The following is a 25140-nucleotide window of genomic DNA, read 5'->3' as shown; positions in this document are numbered from 1 at the left end:
GGGACAGAAAGTAAACTGCAATCAATTTGTGAAGACTCTGGATTAAAAAAAGAAACAACAATTGGATACAGTTTTAAATCGGTATTATTGCTTCCATTCGTAGAGAGGCAGAACGGAGCTGTTTTAATGCAATCAATAACTGAAGATTTATTTTTCAAATCCATTTCTTTAACAATTGCACCTCTTTTGGTTCTTGCACTTAAGTATTTCTTAGCGATTTCACTATCGGGAAACGTTTTTCTAAATAAAGCTGCAGCGTGATCCGACGCATTCAGTGGCAGGTTGTGCTCAGGTAAAAAGGCAGAGAACAGACATTCTGCATTAATAACTTTTTAGTCCTTTGTTTCCAAAGAAAAATTGAATTTAATTCAAAACAACTCATATTGCCCTTGTGTTTTTGTGTACGCATATGTTTGAGAACAACCGCCCTTCCACCATGCGAAATCGAAAAATCGCAACGACAGGCGGTACACAGCGCAAATTTATTACATTTCCTTGAGGAAATAATGGAAGAAAAGTCAACTGTGTACGATTTTTGAAACGTACACAAGTATTTCACCTTTCTCGCAGACATAACAAAAGATGATAATTTCTAAAACTATTTCCCGAAGGCACGTGTTTTCACACAACTCAGGACAAAATGACTGAAATAACTAAAGAACATCCAAATAACAGCCAAATAACAGCCATATATTAGCCAATGAGGAAAAACAAATAAATTGTTTTTCCTCATTGGCTAATATATGCCAGATAACATGCAGTGGAGCACGATGCCCATTGGAGAACTGGTGAAGGACGTTTCTGGATAAGTATATGCTCTCACTCACAGAGCAGAAGTTGTCTAATTCGCGAGGTTTTGTTTTAGATATAATCTAGAGAAAATTCATTTGCTTTGGACGTCCAAAATCACTTTTTTGTTCATATGAAAAAGTATTAAGCCAAGTTCCATAAAAATCGTGAGAAATTTTAACAATAAGAAAAAGTCGGGAGAAATATATTGTAAATCGGGTTGGCGGGAGAGCGGTCGAAAATCGGGAGTCTCCCGCCTAAATCGGGAGAGTTGGCAAGTCTGCACTAGGTATAATCCAGAATATCTACTTTTATCAGTTTTGAGGAACTTTTGCCTCTTGCACTAAATCTCTTTTGAAAAATTTTGAGACAAACTGATTTAGCGTACTATGGAAAGTTGCATATAAAAGGATTAATTATCTGAAAAGATTTTATAAATAGATATAGAACTCCTACAACAAAAATAAAAATTTTTGCTAAAAGAAGCTTATCTTTAATAGTTTTTCTATCTTTCAACCAACCCAGTCTTTGACAGTTCAGATGATTCTATATATTTTTTCCACGAGGAAAAATATCAATAGTTCTGTCAGCAACAAGTTTGCACAACAAGTTTACACTCAATCTTACTTCACAAAAGTTGTACAATTAGTGATTGTAATATAATCTGCTTAGCCAAGCAGGTCTATCTTTAAATACTCTATGCACATCTTTAAATAATACACTTAGATTCCAATCAGCAGCTCTATTCTCAACTCTCATCTCAAGAAATTGTGAATGACAAGCAAAACACAGGACCCAATATCTAACGTATGACATGAGCCATCATTATTATCTAAATTTTCTTACAAATTTCAGAGGAACTTAAGATAGGCATTTGGTCCATCCAAGGATACTTGTAGCAATTTATGTGACATGTAATTACTTTTCTTCCCAAGTAAGCACAATACTTTTTTTTGGCAAAACGTGCATCTTCCCATGTTAACAGTTCCTTCAATAAGATGCAACCATGGACTGCACTGAGAATTGAGATTTAGAATCAGGATTAAAAAATGGCTTTTTTGCAAACATTTTACAGCTAAAGGAAAAAAATTAGATCTATTTAAGAATATTTTAAAATAAATTTAAATATTTTGTATTTATTTAGCACCATATATAAGTAAAAAATATGAGTACTAAATTTCATGATGGTATGTCATTATACTGATAGAATTAGTTACACAAGTATTCTGGAGAAAATTATCTGAAATTTGAAAGTATTATTAAAGTAATAATAAATAAATTTAGAACAGAGCAACCACATTAAATTATATGAATAACATTAAAATAAAATTAATTATATGAAGACTGAAAATAATATAAAATTGTTACTCCAAAATGACAAACAACACATGTATTAAAGAGGGGACAAATTTTTTTTTTTTTTGTACGAGAATGGGAGGGGAGCAGAGCAAAATCTGAAATTTCAAATAGGAGAAGGATTGATTCTTATTCTCACTACACAAAATGTGGGAAAAAAAGGGGGGGCAAATACTGTTACATTTAATGTGTTTATTTCTGAATTTGGCCATGAGTTCCACCCACCAATTGTTTCTTGAAAACAAAATTTATTTATAATAATAAATCAAGTTCAGAGAAAATAACTATATTGGCATTTACGAAACAAAGTCAATTTTAAAAAATAATAATTCATAAAATATCAGATTTTTTTCTTGCATAATTTCAAAGGTCCAATTATAATGAAATATCCATGCCACCAATGATGTTAAAAAGCTTCACAGTTTTTTTTTTTTTAATAATGCATATTGTTGCGTTTTTTTTCTGACACCACTTGTTATGTTATTTTCTTCCTTCACGTTCGTACGGGGTTCGTGTGGATTTGGAGTGAATAATGACGACAGCACTTGATGGAATATCCAAACACACTTTATTTACCAATATTAATCAGGACAGCTCCAAAACACTTTTCCAGTCGTCGAAGACCTACAATAAACACGCTTGAACAATCAGCGACACAGCCTTCAAACTGTCAGGCAATGACACTGGAGACAGCGACTCTGCTCAGTCGTTCTCGGAACTCCACGTACTCTCAACTCTCCATGCTACAACTCGCAATGCACTTGACGATACACAGAACACAGCTCCCGACTCTTCGGTTTAGTCGCTCCTGGAGCTTAACACACTCTCTCGATGACGCACTAACCGCGATACACTAAGAGACTCCTTGAGGCACTCGACGACCAACTTGGCGCTAGACTTCGAAATGCTCGCTCAATGACTGACTATCAGCTCGCTAGACGAGGCACTCTGACTCGCCCTCTTGACGAGGCAAACTCACTGACTGTGGATCAGCAGGGTTTATATAGCTTTCGGCTTATATTACTAGAACATTCTGGGCTAAACTGGTAAGAATTCGTTCCAGAAGGTTCTCCATATGTCCATGGCATATTGCCAATTTTGTCTCCAAATGGACGATTTCTCACCAAATGTAGCAACCCTGCCTTTTTTGCTATTTTACGACAACCCTAAAACTGCTGTGCGGGGAAGCCATCTTACCGCGCCTGGACATTTTGTAACACTGCCCTCTCCCAAGGACGGCATGTCCCGGGCAGTACAACCCTTGGTCAGAAGCCTAATTCGATATGAACAAAATGTAATGAAACAAACGTAAGGTATAAATAAATAACATAACTAAAGAAACAGATATTTACACTATGTACAAGTTACATACACAAATTAAACACATCACAATTTTAAATTATACAAATTAAAGTTCAGAAAGAATTTCAGTCTTAGTCTCTTCATGAATTTATAACCGGGTCAAATACTTTTCCACTGCAGTTCTCAGATACATTTCTTTTTTGCATATCACAGTCTAAGATTCAGTCCTTTTATCCACAGGAAGATCTGAGACATTTTGTTTACATCATGTGTACAGTTCTCCTCGGTATTTTCAGCAGCTGGTACATGTTCATTTACCTCTATTTTCTGAAAGCCAGTTCCGATGTTTGCACCAGGGTCTTGAATAGAATCCAATCCTTGTTGTCTTACAAGCAGAAGTATCCAGGTTTAGAATAAAGTCCTTGTCTGCAAAACCTGCACTATGAGGTACACACCCAGTTTGTGAAGTGGATGAATTTTCCTGCAATACAGAAGTACGCTGCTTAAGCTGCACATCAACTTCTCTCATCTCTGCATCAGATGCATTTTCAGATGGTTCAATACTCGCTAACTGCGACTTCATAAATTCATTAACACTTTCTATGATCTTGACAGTCGCATTTTCACTTTCTTCTATCTCTCCTTCAGACACATGAGAATCAGAAACTTCTTTCCATCTTTCATTTCTTCATCTTTTCGATCTCTGTCTTTAATCTCGTAACATATTTCATCCTTCATTTCTGGATCTTTCTCAGACAGTTCATTAGCTATTCCTTTATTTCTTCATCCTTTGATTCTTCAACTGCCACTTCTCTCATTTCCACATTGTCTTTTTATGCCTCCCTCTTCTGTAAACTCCACTTTCACCTGTTGGGAGTTGCTCTCGCACCTTTTCATTGTCGACATTTCTTCCTTCTTGTCAGGCTTTCTTCTCTTCCAGTCTGGCTTTTATCTCAGATGTCATCTCTTTATATCCAGCTATTATCATATCTGGCTTTCATCTCTTTCAGTTCGGCTTTCATCTCTTTCAGTTCAGCTTTCATCTCTTCCTGTCCGGCTTTCATCTCAGCCAAGAAGTCCATCAAAGTCGTTTCCTCCGCCATGGCTTTCCTCTGCAGGCAGATCACTGGCATTCACTCGCAAATCCCACTTCTGACACCAGTCGTTGCGTTTTTTTCCCCTGACACCAGTTGTTACCTTATTTTCTTACTTCACGTTTGTAGGTGATTCGTGAGGATTTGGAGTGAATAACGACAACACTTGATGATGAAGCATCAAAACACATTTAGCCAATATTAAGCAGGACAGGTCCAATATCATGCTTAAACAGTCGTCGAAGATTTGCTATAAACATGCTGAAACTCAGCGACACAGCCCTCAGGTTATTAGGCTCTCCGGGTGAAACTTCCCTGCAAAGCACCAAAGTACAGCTCCCGACTCTGCTTGATCATTCTCGGAACTCCACGTACTCTTGAGACTCACCACGCTACAACTCGCGATGCACTCGATGACACACAGAGCACAGCTCCCGACTCTTCGGTTTAGTCGTTCCCGGAGCTCAACACACTCTCTCGACGATGCACTAACCACAATACACAAAGAGACTTTTTTGATGCACTCGACGACCCACTCGGCTCTTGCTGCCCGGCTGTCAACTCGATTGACTCCGCACAGACTGATTAACTCGAGACTAACTATCTCGCACTCTAAACGAGGCACACTCACTGACTGCAAACTAGCACGGTTTATATAGCTTTCGGCTTGTGTTCGAGGACATTCTGGGCTAAACTGGTAAGAATTCGTTCCAGAAGGTTCTCCATCCGTCCATGGCATATCGCCAATTTTGTCGCCAAAAGGACAATTTCTCGCCAAATGTGATAGCACTGCCTTCCTTGCTATTTTATGACAACCCTAAAACCGCTTTGCGGGGGAGCCATCTTACCGCACCTGGACATTTCGTAACAATATTAATATGATTCAAAATGCATCAATAGATTTCTTTTAACTTTAAAATGCTTTGCATGAATTCTTATCATTTTAACAAGCAAATATGAAAGAATGTTAAGTAAACATATGTTTAAAAATTGGTATTTAATAGTGTGTAAAAGATTATAAAGTTTCACTTACTACATTTTTTAACTGGAGATGACAACAGAAAAATGAATTATCCAAAAGTTTATGCTCTTCAAACCAAGAAGCAGAATTTTCTTTTGTTCACATGCATTATACAACATAGAGAAAGATTTATTATACTCTCTGTAGATTACCGAAATCTTACTTTGCATTTCTGAAAGAGAATCTGATTGACAATGTGAAAAATGACTCTACGCTGGATGCTGAAATAACACTCACGTGATACATAATTTGCCAAGAAAGTGATCCACGTATGACATTCACCTTTAAATGCATTCAACTTTAACACAATCTGGCTAAAATATTTTTAATTCCCCGAGTTTTTTTGGTCAATTTTCAAATTCTCTGACTTTTCCTGGTATCATGCCAACCCCTAACTTGTAGCTTAAATTAAAAAAAAAAAAAAAAAAAAAAAAAAAATACAGTTAGACAATGGCTATACTAATTTTGATGATTTATTTAAAGGCATAATTTAGTTTTATGTTACAATTAGAAATAAATGGGGGGGGATCAATCAAAAGTAAAATATTGAGCTGTAATTCAGAAAATATCCATGCATTATGAAATGGTACAGATTTCAAGCTGAAAGCCACATCATTGAAACAATAATGAAAATAACTTGGATAAATATCATGACATACAACAATCAGATTCTTTTCATTCAGATCTAAAGGAAAACATATAGATCATCACCTATATAATAAACACACACTTACTCTGGTCTCTGCATATTTTCTTCCTGCTTTCTGTTGAAGAAATCATCTCTTTGGTAAGACACATTTTTATCTGGAAGACTTTAAAAACCAGACTATAATTCAAGATTTTAAAGTATACAATGAAAATTATTCTATATAACAAACAAATATAAAATAATCTTATATACCTTTATCAAGATTTAACACTGCATATCGTAAATCTAGTTCAAAATATTTCCAGTGATAAATATACATTCAAATAAAATTTTGTACTTTTCCTTTCAAGCAATAAATCTCAATATTGTTTCAATCACCATCCTTAAAACTGCAAGCATTTCCTGTCATGCTCCCTGCAAAATGATGAAGCAAGAAACATCGAACAATAACAGGTCACTGCATGGAATTTTACCTGGCTGGACTGATGAAAGGAAACATCCATTTAAAAGAATTCTTAATGATATTAAAAGTTTTTAATTTCCCAACTGAAGTAAGAAAAACTGCAGCTTTTTATACTTTTGCATATCTGTATTACAAATGCTATTTTGATGTTTAAATTAAATGTTTTGGTTTATGGTATTACTTTTCATAAAAACATTTATTTCTTTTTTTCATTTTACATGAAATGAGTGAAAGTTATTATTCTTTAAATTTATTTGCATTTTTCTTGCTGATGCGAGTATTTCAGGTGGTAGGATGCATCCTCTCCAAAATAAAATAAAATAATCTGTTGTTGGTGACATTTGAGTCTGACTAAGGGAAAAAATATAAGGAACTTAAACATGTATTGAACGAGTAAAAAATGTAACATACTATAATATAAATTATATTTTAAATGCATTCATTATTTTGTTCTGTAATGACTCTGAGGATACATATAAATGCCACATTTATGCTATTTATCTGTATCTTTTCATGCAAAGAATGCTTAGATATGAAATTGACAAAATTTTAAGGTGCCATCTGAATGTCATTAATAATCATAAGTGAGAGTCATTTGCTAAAAAACTAGATTACCTCATAAATGATTTTACTCATTTCTCTGGGAGATGAAATCTAAGAATCTAATATTCCTTTTCGCCTATCACTAACTTTTCAAGAGAACTTTTAAATAGACAGATTTTAAGAAGTTCTATTTTCAAAAGATACTATCTATAAATTATCTCAAATTTAACTCTGAATCCAACAGCAAGGCAGCCTCCCTTCACTCTAGCATTTTAACATCTGGGATGCATTTTATTAGCAGAGTTTTGTTTTAATGGATTATGGTTTCTCATTAAAATCAGATCTGTGGCATCCATGGATGATAAAGACTGATATTATCTTACTGGTATAAAACATTACAACTGTGAAACACAACTTTCAAGGAGTGCATCTAGGTTTGCAATGAGATCTTTTGCATGTCATTTCTGTCAAAGAAGATTAGCACATCCCCCTCATTACACACTGTAGAACCACCTATTAGCTTGCAAATACCTTACTTATATGATGGACCATTAACCTTATGTAATTTTGACCACATACACAGAGATCTGTACACCAAACAACTGAAAATCTGAATGTTTTGATCAAGCAAAAAACCAACTGTCATCAGTGAATTAATGACAAGGATTTCCCATGTAAGCTGTGTTACCTGGTGTAATAATGACAATATACATTTATTGATGATTAGTAAATCTCATGGAATGTAGTGTATACCGAGTAGGGCATTAACTAAGAGTTTGAGCAGCCCTAGAATCGAAATGGGATGTGATTTGAAATTTTTTTTTTCCTTCTAAATGAATACCATCCTTCCCAGGTACCGACAATCCTCTTCTCCCTCCAAATAGAGGCACTCATTTATTCAAGGCACTAATGATTTGACTTTAAATTGACATATTCCACACATATTCTTGCAATTATTGACATAAAAACTCATGAGATTACATTTCTTCCTTCCAGATCCTTCATCCTTCCAGATCTTATTCCTTACCTCTGGTCAAATGATGATAAATCATGCACACAGCTCATATGTATCAATCAACAACACAGCATGATTACTCGGGTTTATGGTGTTATGTTAACATAACAGCATAAACCCAAGTATTTATTCATTATATTGCTGCAATAATTTTTATGGCGGCAGAATTTCCATATTGGCACTTCATTTATTTGAACACCTATATTTCTATGATATTTGGGGGAAAAGTGTCTTAACATATCAAGACTGTTAAAAACTTTAGTACATACAAAGGATGCAGAAAATAAACCAATTGTGCCAAATAAAAAGAATAAATTACACATTGACAGACATTTTAAAATGAAATATGTAAACAGCATATCAAAAATAAAAAACTAACCTCTGATATCCAGAGCTAAAATTATCCCACTCTTCACCTTGATATCGAGATGAAGAATAATCATTAGAATAATTATAGGATTTCAAACTGCTGCTTGAAGAACTTTTGGTCATACTGTTAGCAGAATAGTTCTTTGCAGATGAAGTTTCAATAGACCATGGTTTTCCTTGAGCTTCCGTACTGATCTAAAGTTAAAAAATACAATAAATAAATACTTAAATTGACAACAAAGTGTAAATCCATACTTTTACAAATTAAAAACCAAAATTTCTCCAAACTTTAAAGGGAGTGGGACTGATATCTATAAAAACTAAAAACAAATACAAATACACATACTGAATTTCACAAACATTAAAGTTAAATATAATTTGAAAAAGTTAAAAAAATTAATAAAGTATCATATAAAAAATAGTATAATTTAGTAAAATATAAGTACAGTCAAAAGTCTTTAATCCGGACTTCTTTCCTTTGAAATTAAGTTCTTTGTTAAACTTTCATTTGAAAATTTCTAAAAGTTATTCCTGTTGTTCCAACTCAGTACAGTCAAAAGTCGTTAATCCGGACTCGTCGGGACTTCGGCAATTCCGGATTATAGATCATTAATTTAAATCTGGTAAGATGTCATGCAGAAATTATAAAATTAAAAATATGAAACCGTAATTTATGAAATAAAGAGCAATTATGATCTAAAGCGTATCAAAATTTACCCCAAAAAGCTTCATATTTATTTGTTTACTTTATTAAAGATTTCTTTCAACATGCGCATGCGTAAAGCATACATTATGCATAGTCAAAATTAGAAAATTGCAACCAGAAAACTATTTGATGTGTATTCGTGATATTTATAATAACGAGGAATTTGATTTAAATCATATCAAAGATGGAGTACATCAAGATGAAATACTAAATTTAGTAAGGAATTATAAAGTGAATAAAATAATAAAATCTGCCCTGAAGATAAGGATAGTGCTGACAGATCAACATCCAGTTCATTGTGCGCCGCTACGTTCTCCCCCCCCTAGAGCAGCGTGAAATTGATAAACAGATTTCGGAATGGTTAGAGAAACAAAGGATATGCCTCTATCCATTTTTTGCATCATTTCCACTTTTTGTTTGATGGACATCGAAACATGCTTTTGCTTTGTAGATCCTTTGGCAGGTCCAGAATCGAAAACTCTTTCTGACATAATAAGTTCAAGCTTACTTTTATAAAATTGCTCTCACAGTCTGCGAAAAACAATAAGTCGGATCCAATTCGAAGATTAAGGAACAACACAATCTGCAACATTAACTGAAATAGATAATTAGAGCTTAGCTTATACCGTCCGTTATACATTAAATGCGCATGCATAAAGGTATTATGCGTAAACGCATTTAGTGTTTATGCATGCGCAGAAAGTTTGTAGCTTTGAGGTCCGGGTCATAGATCATTCTGAATTATGGACGTCTGGATTAAAGACTTTTGACTGTATATAAATATTCTTAATGCATAAATGAAAGCATCTGATGCAAAATATATTTAGGTTCTATCAGGATAATGATCGTAAACATACAGCCCTAAATGCTTGCTTGTGAGTATTAAAAAACTGTTTTGAAATTATCAAAACTTCTCCATAATACCTGGACTTAAATCCTATGGAACATATATGAAGTAAGATGGAGAAAAGAATAAGAAAACATGATATTTCTTTGAAAGCTCTATTAAAAGTAATTCTTATGTAGGATTGAAACAAATAAAATATGCTTACATGAAAAAAATTACTTGAATCTAGAAAAAAATGCATGAAAAGTATAATTTTAGCTAAAGGAAATACCGAATGTCCTGTTATTTTAATGTTTTTGTTAAATACAAACTGTTTATTTAAAGTGTTTGAATCCTTATGCGAGTTCATTTTCAGAACATTTTATATTTTATTTCCTCAAACAAATTTTGATTAACTTTTATCAAAATGAGCAGGTTTAAAAACAGAACATCAATACTACATGTGAAAGAAAAGTATTTGTCATTTTGCTAATATTTAGTAACTGAGATTTACAAATAGAAACAACAAATACAAGTGTCCAAAAACAAATGTGAGCATCTGTAAATTAGTCCAGAATTTTAAATGAATTATCTGAGCATATGAAAAAAACTAAAAATTTATTCCAATACAATAATGCCTGGTGAGTATTTGAAAGTATTACAGTTATAATTTATTTAAATTCCTAAATTTTGTATTGAAAAATGAATATTTACTGTTTATGTATATAAGTACACAGTTTATGTAACGCTAAAAACAGATATGCGTGTTCTTGGACTCAAATTTTTGAGGAAATAGGGATTCTGTTTATACTCAGAACATATTGAACTTATAATTTCACCAAACAAATATACAGATATTCAGCATTAGCAGTATTCCTTAAATGTAATGAATAGCAATTGAGTTATTAAAGGCTTGACTAGAAATGCATGAAAAATTGCTTACAAATAAAATATCTATAGTAATAAAATATTTACTGTAGTTTTGTTACCTGTCACAGGTCTAATTCATTACAGATTACGATTTCAAGATGATTCTAGTATTATTATGGTAAGATTTATCACAGAATAGTTACATATTAATAAATTAGAAGTTATTTAAGGTTGAGAGATAAATAGCCAGCATTAGATAACATAAAAAGTCCTATTCTTCTTCATGATAGTGACAGAATTATTCTGGAAAAGCTACTTGATGATGCTAAATTTTTACTTCATCTCCCATATGTCTCTGATCACCATTTCTTTCACTTGCATAAATTAAGTACTTGTTCTTTTGATCTTTACACAGCTTTTCAAAAAACAACTATTATTGAGAAAGGCAAGGCAAGGAAAATGTTCTCAAGTTTATAAACCTAAAAACTAGACTTTTTAATTACATAAGAAATTTAATTATGCAGGGAAAAATGCATTTAGAACTATAGTACTCATTTCAACTATAAATATTGAATTAACACAAAGCTAACAATTAAAATCTTATAATATCAGCAGCAAAGGCATTTTACATTACCTTATCTCTATACAAAGCAGCTGCACGGGTATTATATTTGTCCTTCAAAGGCATTTTATGGTTATAATCAGGTTGACTTTCCAAAAATTGCTTTGCTTTTCTATTTCCACCAACCTTCATTTTTTCTAATTCAATATCTTTCCATTTGTCCATTGAGACAGATCTAACAAAGCTAAAATTGCACACAAACAAGTTAGCATAGAATACATCATAAATTTTAACATAAAATGCAGAGAGTACACTTGTTGAGTAAATCCCAATAATGTGTGACTACACTTACAAACAACGATCAATTATTCCATCACAAGAACAGATCGATACCTGGCATAGTCTGGGAAATTAGTTTTGCAAATATCCCAGACTGCTTGAAACGAATCAATTTAGTAAATAAAATGTGTTTAATGGTGTCCGCCGATAACATCGCGGCAAAAACATTGCAGACGAAAACGTCGCGGAGAAAACAACGCAAGGCGAAAACGTCGTGCTACAAAACATTGCAGTTCTAAAACATCGTCATTGAAACTAAAGCGGTTAAAAAACTTTGCAGTTTAAAAACATCGTGGTAAAAAATAAAGTATCTACAAATGATTGCATGACGATAACATCGCAGACATGCTTTTTTCAGGTTTTAATAATTGTGAATGGATATTCCCATAATGATTTATGAGCGCAAGATGTAAAGAAGGATAATTTTTACTTTCACATTTTTTTAATTAACTAATAAATTTTTGCTGAAAAAGTAAGAAGGAAACTTAAGCATAGATAATTAAATGCAACTTATACTTTTCATGAAAAATTACCAGTAAAGACTTTACAAAAATGATTTATTGATGACCTTTGTTAGTTAACCATGTCGGTTTAAAATTCTATTAAGTGCTATAAGTTGTACAGTCAAAAGTCGTTAATTCGGACACCCATAATTCGGAATGATCTATAATCCAAACCTCAAAACTAAAAACTTTCTGCGCATGCGCCGCATTGACACATGCGCATAGGTGTTTACGCGTGCACGTAAGACCTTTTACGACTGCGCATATGAGTGTGCGCAAGTGCAGAATACGTTTTCGCGTGCGCGTTTTATGTATAATGGACGTATAAGCTAAAATTATCTAATTATCTATTTCAGTTAATGTTGATGATTGCGTTGTTCCTTAATTTTCAAATTGGATCTGGCTTATTATTTTTTGCAGACTGTAAGAGCAATTTTATAAAAGTAAGCTTAAACTTTCGATTATATCAAACAGAATTTCCAATATATATCTGTTAATATGTAAAGGATCTAAAGCAAAAGTATGTTTTGAAATCCGAAATCTGTTTATCAATTTCACGCTGCTCGGCAGGGGGAACGCCGGGCGCGTAATGAATTGGAAGTTGATCCGTCAGCACTATCCTTATCTTCCGCGCAGATGCTTTTATTTTATTTGGCTTATAATTCCTTACCAAATGTAGTATTTCATCTCAATATGCTCCGTCTTTGATATGATTTAAAACAAGTTTCTCGTCATTATAATTCGCTTCCGATAGCGAAGAAAGTGACAGAGGTTATTGAAAACGAAAAAATTTCGATTGACAAATTAGTCGGTGTTCTCGACACAGCAATTATAGGACTTGAACAGCTGAACTTTGTAACTGAACAAGAAATTATGTCTGTTTAATAGAATTAAAGAGAAAGTATTATCACATGAAATGAAGCAAAACTTAAACAACTTACATTGAAAGAAATGTTTAACAAAGTAAACAAATAAATATTAAGCTTTTTCTTTTTGGAAATTTTGATACCCTTTAGATCATAATTGTTCTTTATTTCATAAATTACGGTTTCATATTTTTAATTTTAGAATTTCTGCATGCCATCTTACGAGATTTAAACTGATCATCCATAATCCGGAAAAATCGATAATCCGGAATCGCCGAAGTCCCGACGAGTCCGGATTAACGACTTTTGACTGTATTAATTTTCTATGCTTAAGTTTCCTTCTTATTTTCTCAGCAAAAATTTATTAGTTAATAAAAAATATGAAAGTAAAAATTATCCTTCTTTCCATCTTGCGCTCAATCATTACAGGAATATCCATTTACAGTTATTAAAGCATATCTGCGAAAAGCATGTCTGAAAAGTTAATCGTCATGCGATGATTTGTAGATACTTTATTTTTTATCACGATATTTTTAAACTGCGAAGTTTTTGAACTGCTTTATTTTCGACGACGACGTTTTAGGACTGCGATTTAAATTTCATTTATTGCAGCAATGGCACAAAGAAATAATAAAATTTGTATTTAAATTCATTTATTCTTTTGAAACAATTTAATAAATGTTATATATATATATTAGTTAATTAGTTTTTGATTTGATGCACTCAGTTACGTTGACAGAATCTAATTCATTGAAACAATGAAACTGAGATAAAAGCAAAAGCATTCTGCTCTGTAGAAGTAGTCTATATCATTTTGGCCCTCTTCTCCCCTCCCAAATTTTTTAAAAGAATTCTACTGTGACTTATTTTAGATCCTGGAACTTTATCAATTTTTCATGTTTATTATTATTATTGTCCTAGAACTGAAAATAATTAATTCAACCTAGAAGTTTTTTTTTTAAATGGTAATTTTATATTTTTATAAATCAATATTAATTACAAGAAATCTCATTAGAAAAGGAAGAAGGATTTATACAAAAAATTTTAACTTTAAGAACATTTCTTAGAAGGCAAAATTTTTTTTTTCTTTTTCTTTTCTTTTTTTTTTTTGGGGGGGGGGGCGGTTAACTTTTGTGACAGAAGCAAAATTGCATGAGCACATTATCCCATCCAGTTCATTGTCTCATATAAACAAGAAATTTACTTAATATTTATATGCAACATATTACTATTATATATTATATACTTAATATTTATATGTATATAATAAATTTACTTAATATTTATATGCAACAACTGACAACAAATCACATTTTTCTGAAACATGCATAGATTAAAAGTTTCATCGTGTTTTCCATGGCTGTTCATTATCCAATTATTATGTTCTAATATCCAAAGTGCACCAATGCCATTTTGTCTATCTTGCCAAGGCCCAATAAAAAAGTACAAAAAATGATACTTTTCCATTCACTGTCATGATAAAGACATGTCACTTTTTTGTTGTATCATATTTCCTTGATGTCAGGTGTGGCCTTTTTTCCTAGCGATAATTATCTTTACAGCCATTGCTGTGATCCCAGTTTTTTCTTTAATAATTGCTGGTCCTTTCTGATATCTGGATTTTCTTGAAAAGTATTTATGAGGCAATGCACTACGTCGTCAAAACAGGCAAGCTAAGATATCACCAGAATGTATTTATGTAGCAACCAATGCATGTGCATAAGTGAAGCAGATGAATGCAGATTTTCATCTTCAAATTCAACTTTGATTTTTCTGATTAGTGTTTGTTTTTGAGTGTATTGCCTTTTTGCAAAGAATTGTAATGAGATTGTGGAGTCTGATGAAAAAGAAAACATTGTATTTCTTCTCAAATATGCCATATCATTCAACAGTCTAGAATGCAAAAATTTGCATTCCGTGAAGTTGTACATCTTAAATGATCAAATTTTATGGATCAAAACCAGTGCAATCTTCTGATGATTTTTTAAGCAAAAACAGATCAAATACATATGGGGAAAGCAACAACTAACAGTGAAACAAATTTAGGCAATTCTCTTATGCTTTTCTTTATTAATGACGTTTTTCTTTATTAAAGACAAATCACTAAGTACATGGTAAGAACAAAAGTCCAAAAAAATTACATAAGGGTTTGTTGAAAAGTTAAGCATTTTACTTTTGGATGTTGCTTGCTCTTTTAATTTTATTCATTCATTGCTCTTTTAATGAATTTTTAGTGTGTTGCCATTTTCAAAATGGTTGCTGCTTTCCTACAATAGCTTGGTGAAAAATTAGTCACCTTTTTTTGGAAAGGGCTTCAAATAATCAAAAACATTTTCTTTTTAAATCGTATCTACATAAGATTTTATGTCTTTTTAATTTGCCATGACACGAAGAAGCAACTATCCTGTTCCTTCAGACATCCTACAAACAAAGACATCTTACAAACAAAAATTATCTCTGAAGAATCCTGCATGAAATTAAAACGCGAATCGAAATTGAAATGGCTATGAAGACTTTGATCATGCGAGAAAGAAAAGGATGTCCAAAGACAAGTGTGGTTTGTAGGATCAAACATTTGTCTATCATACTGCCATACGATTCATTTGCTTATGATGGCAGGCATTAACATCTACTGAGTTTTCAAAATAAAGCTTGCTTTGAATAATCATAATGCAATAGCTGTTTGCATTGTGATTATATTGACTATTGATTGATTGTACATAAGAAAGGCATGAATAAATTTTTTGATAGTTCATTCTAACTGTGGAACTTATTCGCAAAAGGAAGGGGGGAAAAAAAAAAAAAAAAAAGTAAGCCAGATTCTTCCTCTAAAATGGGCTTTTGTCCTGAAATTAATGTTCCTTATTGTAAATCCCAATCATCCCATTTTACCTAGTATTGAACCAAAGGCATGAGGAAAGAAATGTACAAAAATCTGCTAATATGGTGCCAAAAATGTAGACCATAGCTTTAATGAAAAAGTGCTCATGAAATTACACAATAATGTAAGACTACTGTCATTTTAGTTTATCATAATTCTGTAGTTTCATTCTACAGAACTTATTTTATTGAAATATCAACAAATTGAAATTTTATGCATTTTAAATTTCAAGGAAAAGTTCATTCTTTCAAAGATACAAAAAATTAAAAAATGTATTTAAATTTTCTTTACATGAAGCATGCCTTTCAACCAGACGAAACAAATGTAAATACATTATATTAAATCTCTATTATTACATAATGAAGGATCTGTATGTACCTTCCTCACATTGTGGGTAAATGAGGCACTCAGAGCCACCATATTTTCAATATATATAATCCTCCACCTGAACATGTACACCCTGAAGTGCAAATTTAAAAATTGAAATATGAGCAATGTCAACATTATTCAAAATAAAACATTTTTATCTCCAGCATGCCACAGTATTACATATGGCAAAATGTATGATTGCCATGAAGTTTTAATAAATTCAACTCTTTAAAAGTAATGTGCTGTCACTGCCTGAAATAAAATACTATTATTTTCCAGAGCTAATATGTTGCCATTTGGCAAAGCCAGGGTTGCCACTCAAACAGGAGAATGAAATTCCCTGACTTTTCCAGGTTTTCCAGGTGTGTTTCAAGAAAATTCCAGTCTATCCGCGTAATGTACGTTGGCTGTGCTAAGAGGTAAATTAATTATGGTATTACTTATATTGTGTAGCAAATTCACTTAATTATTCAATAAATCCCAGAGGACATTTATTCTTAATTATTCTTGGTATACTTTGTTTGATAATTTTGTTTAGTTTTCCACTTAAAAAACTTAATAAAATTTAAGATATATACATTGGATAACAAATGTATGTTTTATTTAATTATTACTCATGATCATCACCAGTTCAACACGAGGCTAATCCGGTCCTTATAAATCACAACGCAATGCTAAATAGTTAGGTTAGATTTTAGGTAAATTTAATTTGCGTGAGGTATGTTCTTAAAAGGCACCTTAACACTTGAAAACAAAAATATAATTATAACAGTTGTTGTTTTCTCCACTGAAGATTGAGATTAGAATCTTCCCAATCTGGAATAAAATAAGGCTTTTTTTGCAGACATTCTGCAGCTAAACGAAAGAAAGAAATCTATTTTAATAAATTGAGGTATTTCATATTTATTTTGCAGCATACATAAGGAAAAAATATGTGCATTAAATTCCGTGACGGTATGTCATCATACTGCTATAATTAATTTTAGGATTATGCCAGAGAAAATTTCCTGAAATTTGGAAATATTATTTACTAATAATAAATAAATTTAGAGGGAAGAAGCAACATTAAATTATATGAATAACATAAAAATAATTACTTAAAAATTGAATTAGAATAATCAACGATATTTTAGCGAATATAGTTATATTACATGGCTAGCCTAGATGACTGATTACTATTTTTTTATTTTACTGTAAAATGGCAAGGTATTTATTAAAAAGAAAAAAAAAAAAAGGTTTAAAAAGATTTTGCGGTAAAATTCTAGTATACGGTAAGGCTTTGGCACGATTTTGAAAATTGTCGCCAAGACCAAAATGACCCGTTTACTGCGCATCATGATGTCGCCAAATCCCATTATTATTCTAAACAAAGAACGTCTATGTAAAGAAGAAAAGGTTCCATACAAGTAAAATGCTATTACGCCGTTAGAATGCGGAGGGAAAATTTGCCAAGGGATTTGGCGACGGAACCTGGCGGCCAGAATTTCTCTCTTCGCGCTGTGTACAGGAAATTGAGAAACACGTGTTAAAAAGAAACGCTCTTTGACAAAAAGAAAACTACAAAAATCCGTTTTTAAAATTATTGTGAAAAATCCACGCAATAATTTTAAAAACGGATTTTCGTAGTTTTTTTTCCCCCTGAAAATAACTAATCCGTGAATTAATTTACTTGCGCCAAAAAATATTTTCTTTTCCTTTAGAGTTTAACCACTTGCGCTAAGACTAAACTTCACGGTTGCGGTGCCGTGCGCTACAATATAACAAGCGGTAAAGTGTCTCATTTACGCCGCTCCGCATCTGCGAGTGCAATCCAGATCTGTAACTCGAGAAATAAACAATCTCGTTGTTAGGCGACGTGTGCACCACGTTATTTTCATTTTTGCGATAAATGCTTATCGACGTGGTGTTCACGTCGCTCACGGTTTGAGACAAAAGCATCTCGACGTGCGTGGCACGTCTTTTTAGCGCAAGTCGTTCAAGAAATTTTAAACGATATTCATTTTATGAACTCTTGATAACGTGACCTTCGAACTTCGACACCGGTTTCGAGCTTCGGCGACAGATATATCAGACATGCACAGCTGTTTCCCTCTATGATGGAACGGAGCCACGTCTGTTGCAGAGAGGTTTTCCTTCTTTACAATACATATTCTTTGATTCTAACCTCCATGGTACCGTATACTAGGATTAAACCCATTTTGTTTTTTACGAGAACAGGTACTTTCTTTAGTTCATGCACTGCACATGCGATTCTCGAGAATACTGGAAACCAAAAGTTGCGGGAAAGTTGCTTTGCCTTTCTAAAAGACAATCAAATTGGAGCTGCGAAAATTGGCTCTATGCCAGCTACCCGAATGACACTCACGTGATACATAATTCGCCAAAAAAGTTATCTCTTCCGACGTCGGCGCAAAAATCGCTTTTTTTGGCGGCATCGTTGTATGAACTTCCCTGACTTTTCCAGATTTTGACAAAAATACTTAAATTCCCTGACTTTTCCCTGAATATTTTGGTCAATTTTCGAATTCCCTGACTTTTCCCGGTTTTCCAGGTAGCGTGGCAACCCTGCAAAGCATAAGATAACTGATTTTTAAATTTAATCAGTCTGTTATGGATTAACAAACTAAGCAATAAACACAGCTCTTAACAACAATAGTTTTTCTACTTCTTAATCTGATTTAAATAAAAATGCATTTAAAATTTAAATCATAAGATGCCCTTCTTGAACTATTAAGTATTTTTATGAATTACACTATGTGGACTTTATGAAATCATTGTACAGAATTTCTTTTTTAAGATAAGTAAGTAATTTAGGCATCCGGCCACACAAACGGTTAATGAAATAAATAGAGAAGTCATTGCAGATAAGTGAAAATGATATATAATAATATATTTTATTAAAATAATAGTGCATGCAGGCAGGGAAAAAATAGAACAACAGCATTAATTTAGTTCTTACCTTAAATGCACACCTAATCCTCGGTGCTTACCAGAACAATCTAAACATATCCAGATCCCATATGTTACACTAACCCACTGGGGATTATGAGAACCACATTCAAAGCAATTCTGGGAGAAAAAAGGGAAATGCATTAACACTACTAACACATGGACACATATTTTTTTTTCTTTTTTTCATTTTTAGAAAGAAACAGATGAGCAGCAGTAAATAAAAATTAAAAATAGCATTCTGAAGAGAAAGTTATAAATATTTATACAAAAAGTTCATGATGCTTTAAACAAGCTGACCATTATTTTGGAGGGAAAAACGCGGCCAGAAGAATTTCAAGTGCTCTTCTGTTATCAGGACTGGATTCAGAAATGTATGTATGTATGCATGCACATCTATATGTGTGTATATATGAATACATGAGTGTACACACACACATATTATGCATATGTACACATGCATACATGAACACATACATTTCTGAATCCAGTCCTAATGACAGAAAAGTACCAAATTTCATAATCGGTAGGACACATAAAAGAAACTCTTATTAAAAATATTACAATTAAAGGTACTATTCGGTTTCGAGAGCCGTAAAAAAATTGTAGCGAAAAAGTATGCGCGAAAGCGCCAAATCTAGCAAACACGCCCATTTAACAGCGTGCCAAATCTCGCGTACGCGCTGATTTCAGATTGCGCAAGTTTATATAGTTCTATATTTCTTAAGACGCCATTGAAATACTAGTTTAATTTTTAATTCCTTTTTTGATATCCTATGGATTTAACAATTTGGGACTTGCCTATGATGAAAAGTCTGCGATAGAATTTTGGGTAAAGTGCAGAATCACCCACTGCTTGACGCGTTTTTAAGAATTGCACATACTTGGTATCCATGTACACATCGACTTATTTTCACTTAAAAAAAAATCCCAGAATTGCATAAAAGTGGCACTGCGCACACCCTTGACTTTATCTATGTACACATCGACCTATTGTCACTTAAAAAGTAAAAGAAAATTGACAAAATTCCAATTGTTTTTACCCTTGTAAAAAGCGGCAAAGAAATAAGCGGGCGATTCTGCACTTTACCGAAAATGTTTTCAAAGAAAAGGCATCATTCATTATAGAAAATTATATTTGAACAACCAACGAGATGACATTATGCTTTAGCGATAACTCGGCAGCGAAATATTATATGAAATTAAACGTTCATCTAAATTAAAACATCAATATTTAGATAATTGTTTACTATTATACTTCCTTTCTTGCGTTAGGGTTGCCGCAATTACTTTTGGCAGCACTGGCATCAACAATAGTTTGGCGATTTTTTACGGCCCTCGAAACCGAATAGTACCCAATTAAATTAATTCTTCATTTAACTCCTACGAGACTGTTATGCTGAAGAAGAGAGTAATAACATATCTTTGTATTCACATTGTACATATTTTTATATGAATTTATTCTAAATATTATTGATTTAAATTTATATAACAAACTATTTTATCTAATACCCAAAAGCGACGGAAACCATAGCTTCAGAAGCAGTAGAAAAATGTATATTACAATGGAGATACACGACTTTTAATTTATTTGTACAAAATATAACTAATTTGAGTCCTTCCTTTTTAAGATTGCGGTTTTACCTCTTTGATATTTTTAATTCATGGCCATTAAATGTAACACAAAAAAGATAAAAAAGTACAAGGTGTAGACAGTATAAAGTGTAGAGATGCATACAGTATAAACAGCAAAAGTATAAAAATTAAAACTTCATAACACATTTTGCAATCCCTACGATGTGAAAATGCTATTAACATATACTTTTCCATCTTTGATGGGCATCATCATGCATCTAGAGAAATATACCTTCTCTGAATATCTTGTACAATCAACATCTTCATTGCATACCACTGACACACGTTTATTTACGGGTTATAACCTACTATTTGATTATGAAGAATTTGGAAATATTTATAGAAATGAGGATTTATACTAACATGATGAGATGGCAATAAAAAAGGGCTTTGTCTCTTGATTAGCCTATATTTTAGAGTACCCTTGGATTATCAGTAAATTGTTGTTTCATTTATGGCAACCTGAGTACAGCACAAAGTCCATAATCTGGACTCGTCGGGACTTCGGCGATTCCGGATTAGGGGTTTTTCCAGATTATAGATCATCAATTTAAATCTGGTAAGATGGCATGCAGAAATTATACAATTAAAAATATTAAACCATAATTTATGAAATACAGAGCAATTATGATCTATTAAACATTTCTTTCAATGTAAGTTGTTTGCTTCGTTTGTGTTAAACGCGCATGCGTAACATTAAACACATTATGTGCATGAAGAGCAATTATGATCTAAAGAGTATAAAAAAAAAAAAAAAAAAAAAGCTTAACATTTATTTGTTTACTTTATTAAACATTTCTTTCAATGCAAGTTGTTTAAGTTGCTTCGTTTTTTGTGCTAAACGTGTATGCGAAACATTAAATGCACATGCGTAAAGCATACAAAAAAAAAAAAAAAAAAAAAAGTTTGTGGCTTTGAGGTCCTGATTATAGATCATTCCAGATAATGGATGTCCAGATTACGGACTTTGTACTGTAGTTTAATGTAACCCAATTATGACATGATTGGTTGTGTTATTGCGGGAATTTGACTGATGGGAAAATATTTGTAAGGGTTTATTTATGTATTGGATGTCGGTTAGGAAGTACGTTGCTTATTTTGTGCTTTACACCATAAAATGCCTCCAGGTGGTATGATTAATATGAAGTTTCTGAACACTTTAGAACGATTGGGAAAGAAAACATTGATTGACTGGTGTGTAAATGAAGATTTAAATGGCTTCGTTCACCTCTCAGTAAATTATGTGGCGAGATTTAAGGATTTGGAAACCGGAGCTCATATCAATGCTATGGAAGGTATGTGGGGTCAAATAAAGAGAGATTTTCGAAAGAAATGTCATCGCAGTACCGCATCAGTCCGGCAGTACAGAGAATATTTATCATTTTTACTTTTCTGAATTTATGTGGCAATGGCAGTATACAGATTCTAGTTTAGATAATTTTAAATAGTTTTTGGATGCTGTCAAGGCATTCTGTGTGTCTTACATACCGAAGAAACCAAAATTTTAAAATAAGGTAAGTCAATATTTCCTTTTCATATTGTGTACATTACATATCATGTTTCCCTCATGTTATTTCCTTGTTTGATTTAAAATGCATTTTTATTGACATTATATACTTTTTGTTTCAATTATGTTTTGGATGCCATTTCACTGGGGAGGGCGTGAGATGTAAACAGGAATGGTGCCAAAAAATTCTCCATTTTCGCCAAGAGGTACCCTGAAATATATTTTTACCAGTCTATTCAAAATGGAATGCATGTTCAGCCCAGTTCCCATACATAAAGGTCTGAACATATAAAATAATTAGATCAACTTGCTGAATAAAAAAAAACCATCAGTATGGTATTTTTATGCACAAAGTGACACCTATGTTTATATGATACTCACAGGAAGCTAGTTCTGCTAAACTACTTACAAAATGAAAACTTATTAACCCAGCATTACACGCACGACAAAAAGGAACGGTGTTACTCGTGCAGGGTATGTTATACATAAGGGTGATTCAGTATATTTCCTACTATAAAATCCATACACGAAACATTAAAAAAAAATTAAAAAGATGACTACAGTTGTAAAACTTTTTAATCATGCTACTTATATTTATTTTGCATATTTTCTGCAAATACATGCCATGCGCTCCATACGTATATGTTTGCCACACCTTTCACAAATAAATTTAGTTTTTCTGTCTTTTTCTATTAGGGCATTCAGCGAATCTTTTAGATATTACTTTGGCCTTCTTTGTAGGTGGTGCGATGTCTCCATTGGATCCTAGTTTTTCTTTTAAGTTTCATGGAAGTATCGCTTGTTAGCTTCTATTTTTCTTGTATTCTTCTGAAAGTTGGAATCCCAAAGTTAAAAGTCGTTAATCCGGACTCGTCGGGACTTCGGCGATTCCGGATTATCGATCATCAGTTTAAATCTGGTAAGATGGCATGCAGAAATTACAAAATTAAAAATATGAAACCGTAATTTATGAAATAAAGAACAATTATGATCTAAAGGGTATCAAAATTCACAAAAAGAAAAAGCTTAATATTTATTTGTTTATTTATTAAACATTTCTTTCAATGCAAGTTGCTTCGTTTCATGTGATAATACTTTCTCTTTAATTCTATTAAACAGACATAATTTCTTGTTTAGTTACAAAGTTCGCTGTTCAAGTCCTATAATTGCTATGTTGAGAATACCGACTAATTTGTCAATCGAAATGTTTTCATTTTCAATAACCTCTGGGTCACTTTCTTCACTATCGGAAGCGAATTATAATGACGAGGAACTTGATTTAAATCATATCAAAGATGGAGTACATCGAGATGAAATACTACACTTAGTAAGGAATTATAAGCCAAATAAAATAAAAACATCTGCCCTGAAGATAAGGATAGTGCTGACAGATCAACTTCTAATCCGCGACGTGAAATTGATAAACAGATTTCGGATTTCGAAACATACTTTCGCTTTGTAGATACAAATTACATATTAGTAAATATATATCGGAAATTCTATTTGACATAATCGAAAGTTCAAGCTTACTTTTATGAAATTGCTCTAACAGTCTGCAAAAAATAATAAGCCGGATCCAATTCGAAGATTAAGGAACAACACAATCTGCAACATTAACTGAATTAGATAATTTTAGCTTAGCTTATACCTCCGTTACACATTAAACGCACATGCGCACAAACATATTCGCAGCCATAAAGGTCTTACGCACACTCTTAAACGCCTGTGCGCATGCGTGAACGCGACGCATGCGCAGAAAATTTGTAGCTTTGAGGTTTGGATTATAGATCATTCCAGATTATGGGTGTCCGAATTAACGACTTTTGACTGTATATCAAAAATGATCGCCTCGTTCGATATTCAGTAGGTGGTTTTTTTAGTACATAACAAAATAATTCAAGCATTTATTGCAGCAACGTTCAACAGTGCTAAAAATATTGCCATGGGAAAACGATTAGGGTTCCTAGCCATTGACTATGTGGCAGAAGTTTTGCCTACAATGTCAATTGCTCCTTTAGAGAAACTGTAGAAAGTTATTATTTCAGGTTTTTTTTTATTCTCTATAGATGAGTCTTTTGCATCATCATTATACATAGTTGAAAGTAGAAGAGCATTCTTATTTTTCTTGAGTGAATGCGAGACAATTATTGTGTCTTTTTGAAAACCAAACATGGAGGAGTAAATCTCTCTCTTCTTTGAATTAAAAAACATTGGAGGAATCTCTCTTTTATTTTTTATTATGGTTCCAACAATAATTATTCATCTGAAGATACAATATCCAATACATTTCTCAAATATGCCATTTCTTCATCATAACTGTGATAACATGCCATATCGGAAGAACAATTTGAAAGCTTGTTCGCATACTCAGAACTACGACACAAATACTCATGCAGGATATAATATACCTGTCGAGGCGATATCCGGAGAACCATTTTCAGAATTCGGGCCCATGATTCTTCTCCTTCAAGGTTATGACATTAGAGACAGCTACACAAAGACTTATCCATTTCCCAAAAAAGGTTA

At 32.7% G+C, this 25140-nt stretch overlaps 1 protein-coding gene across 3 annotated transcripts in view; it reads right to left on the bottom strand.

The window, feature by feature from the left end:
• ArfGAP1 (ADP-ribosylation factor GTPase-activating protein 1) overlaps positions 1-25140 on the bottom strand; it is a 66307-nt gene that overhangs the window by 35609 nt on the left and 5558 nt on the right. For 2 of the 3 annotated variants that reach the window (XM_035371746.2, XM_035371747.2), the window contains exons 3-6: positions 19483-19592; positions 11638-11809; positions 8612-8796; positions 6297-6374 (exon numbers count right to left, since the gene is read on the bottom strand). In XM_035371746.2, coding sequence (XP_035227637.1) covers positions 6297-6374; positions 8612-8796; positions 11638-11809; positions 19483-19592 — 545 coding nt within the window. The remainder of the gene's footprint in view (positions 1-6296; positions 6375-8611; positions 8797-11637; positions 11810-19482; positions 19593-25140) is intronic. The other variant, XM_085819981.1, reaches the window with a different exon arrangement.

The sequence above is a fragment of the Stegodyphus dumicola genome, chromosome 7 (assembly GCF_044657685.1).
Source record: "Stegodyphus dumicola isolate Sdum_Otavi_A_Nest chromosome 7, ASM4465768v1".
Lineage (NCBI taxonomy): Eukaryota > Metazoa > Arthropoda > Arachnida > Araneae > Eresidae > Stegodyphus > Stegodyphus dumicola.
Note: the sequence above shows the minus strand (reverse complement) of the source record. Positions and strands in the feature narration are given on the sequence as shown.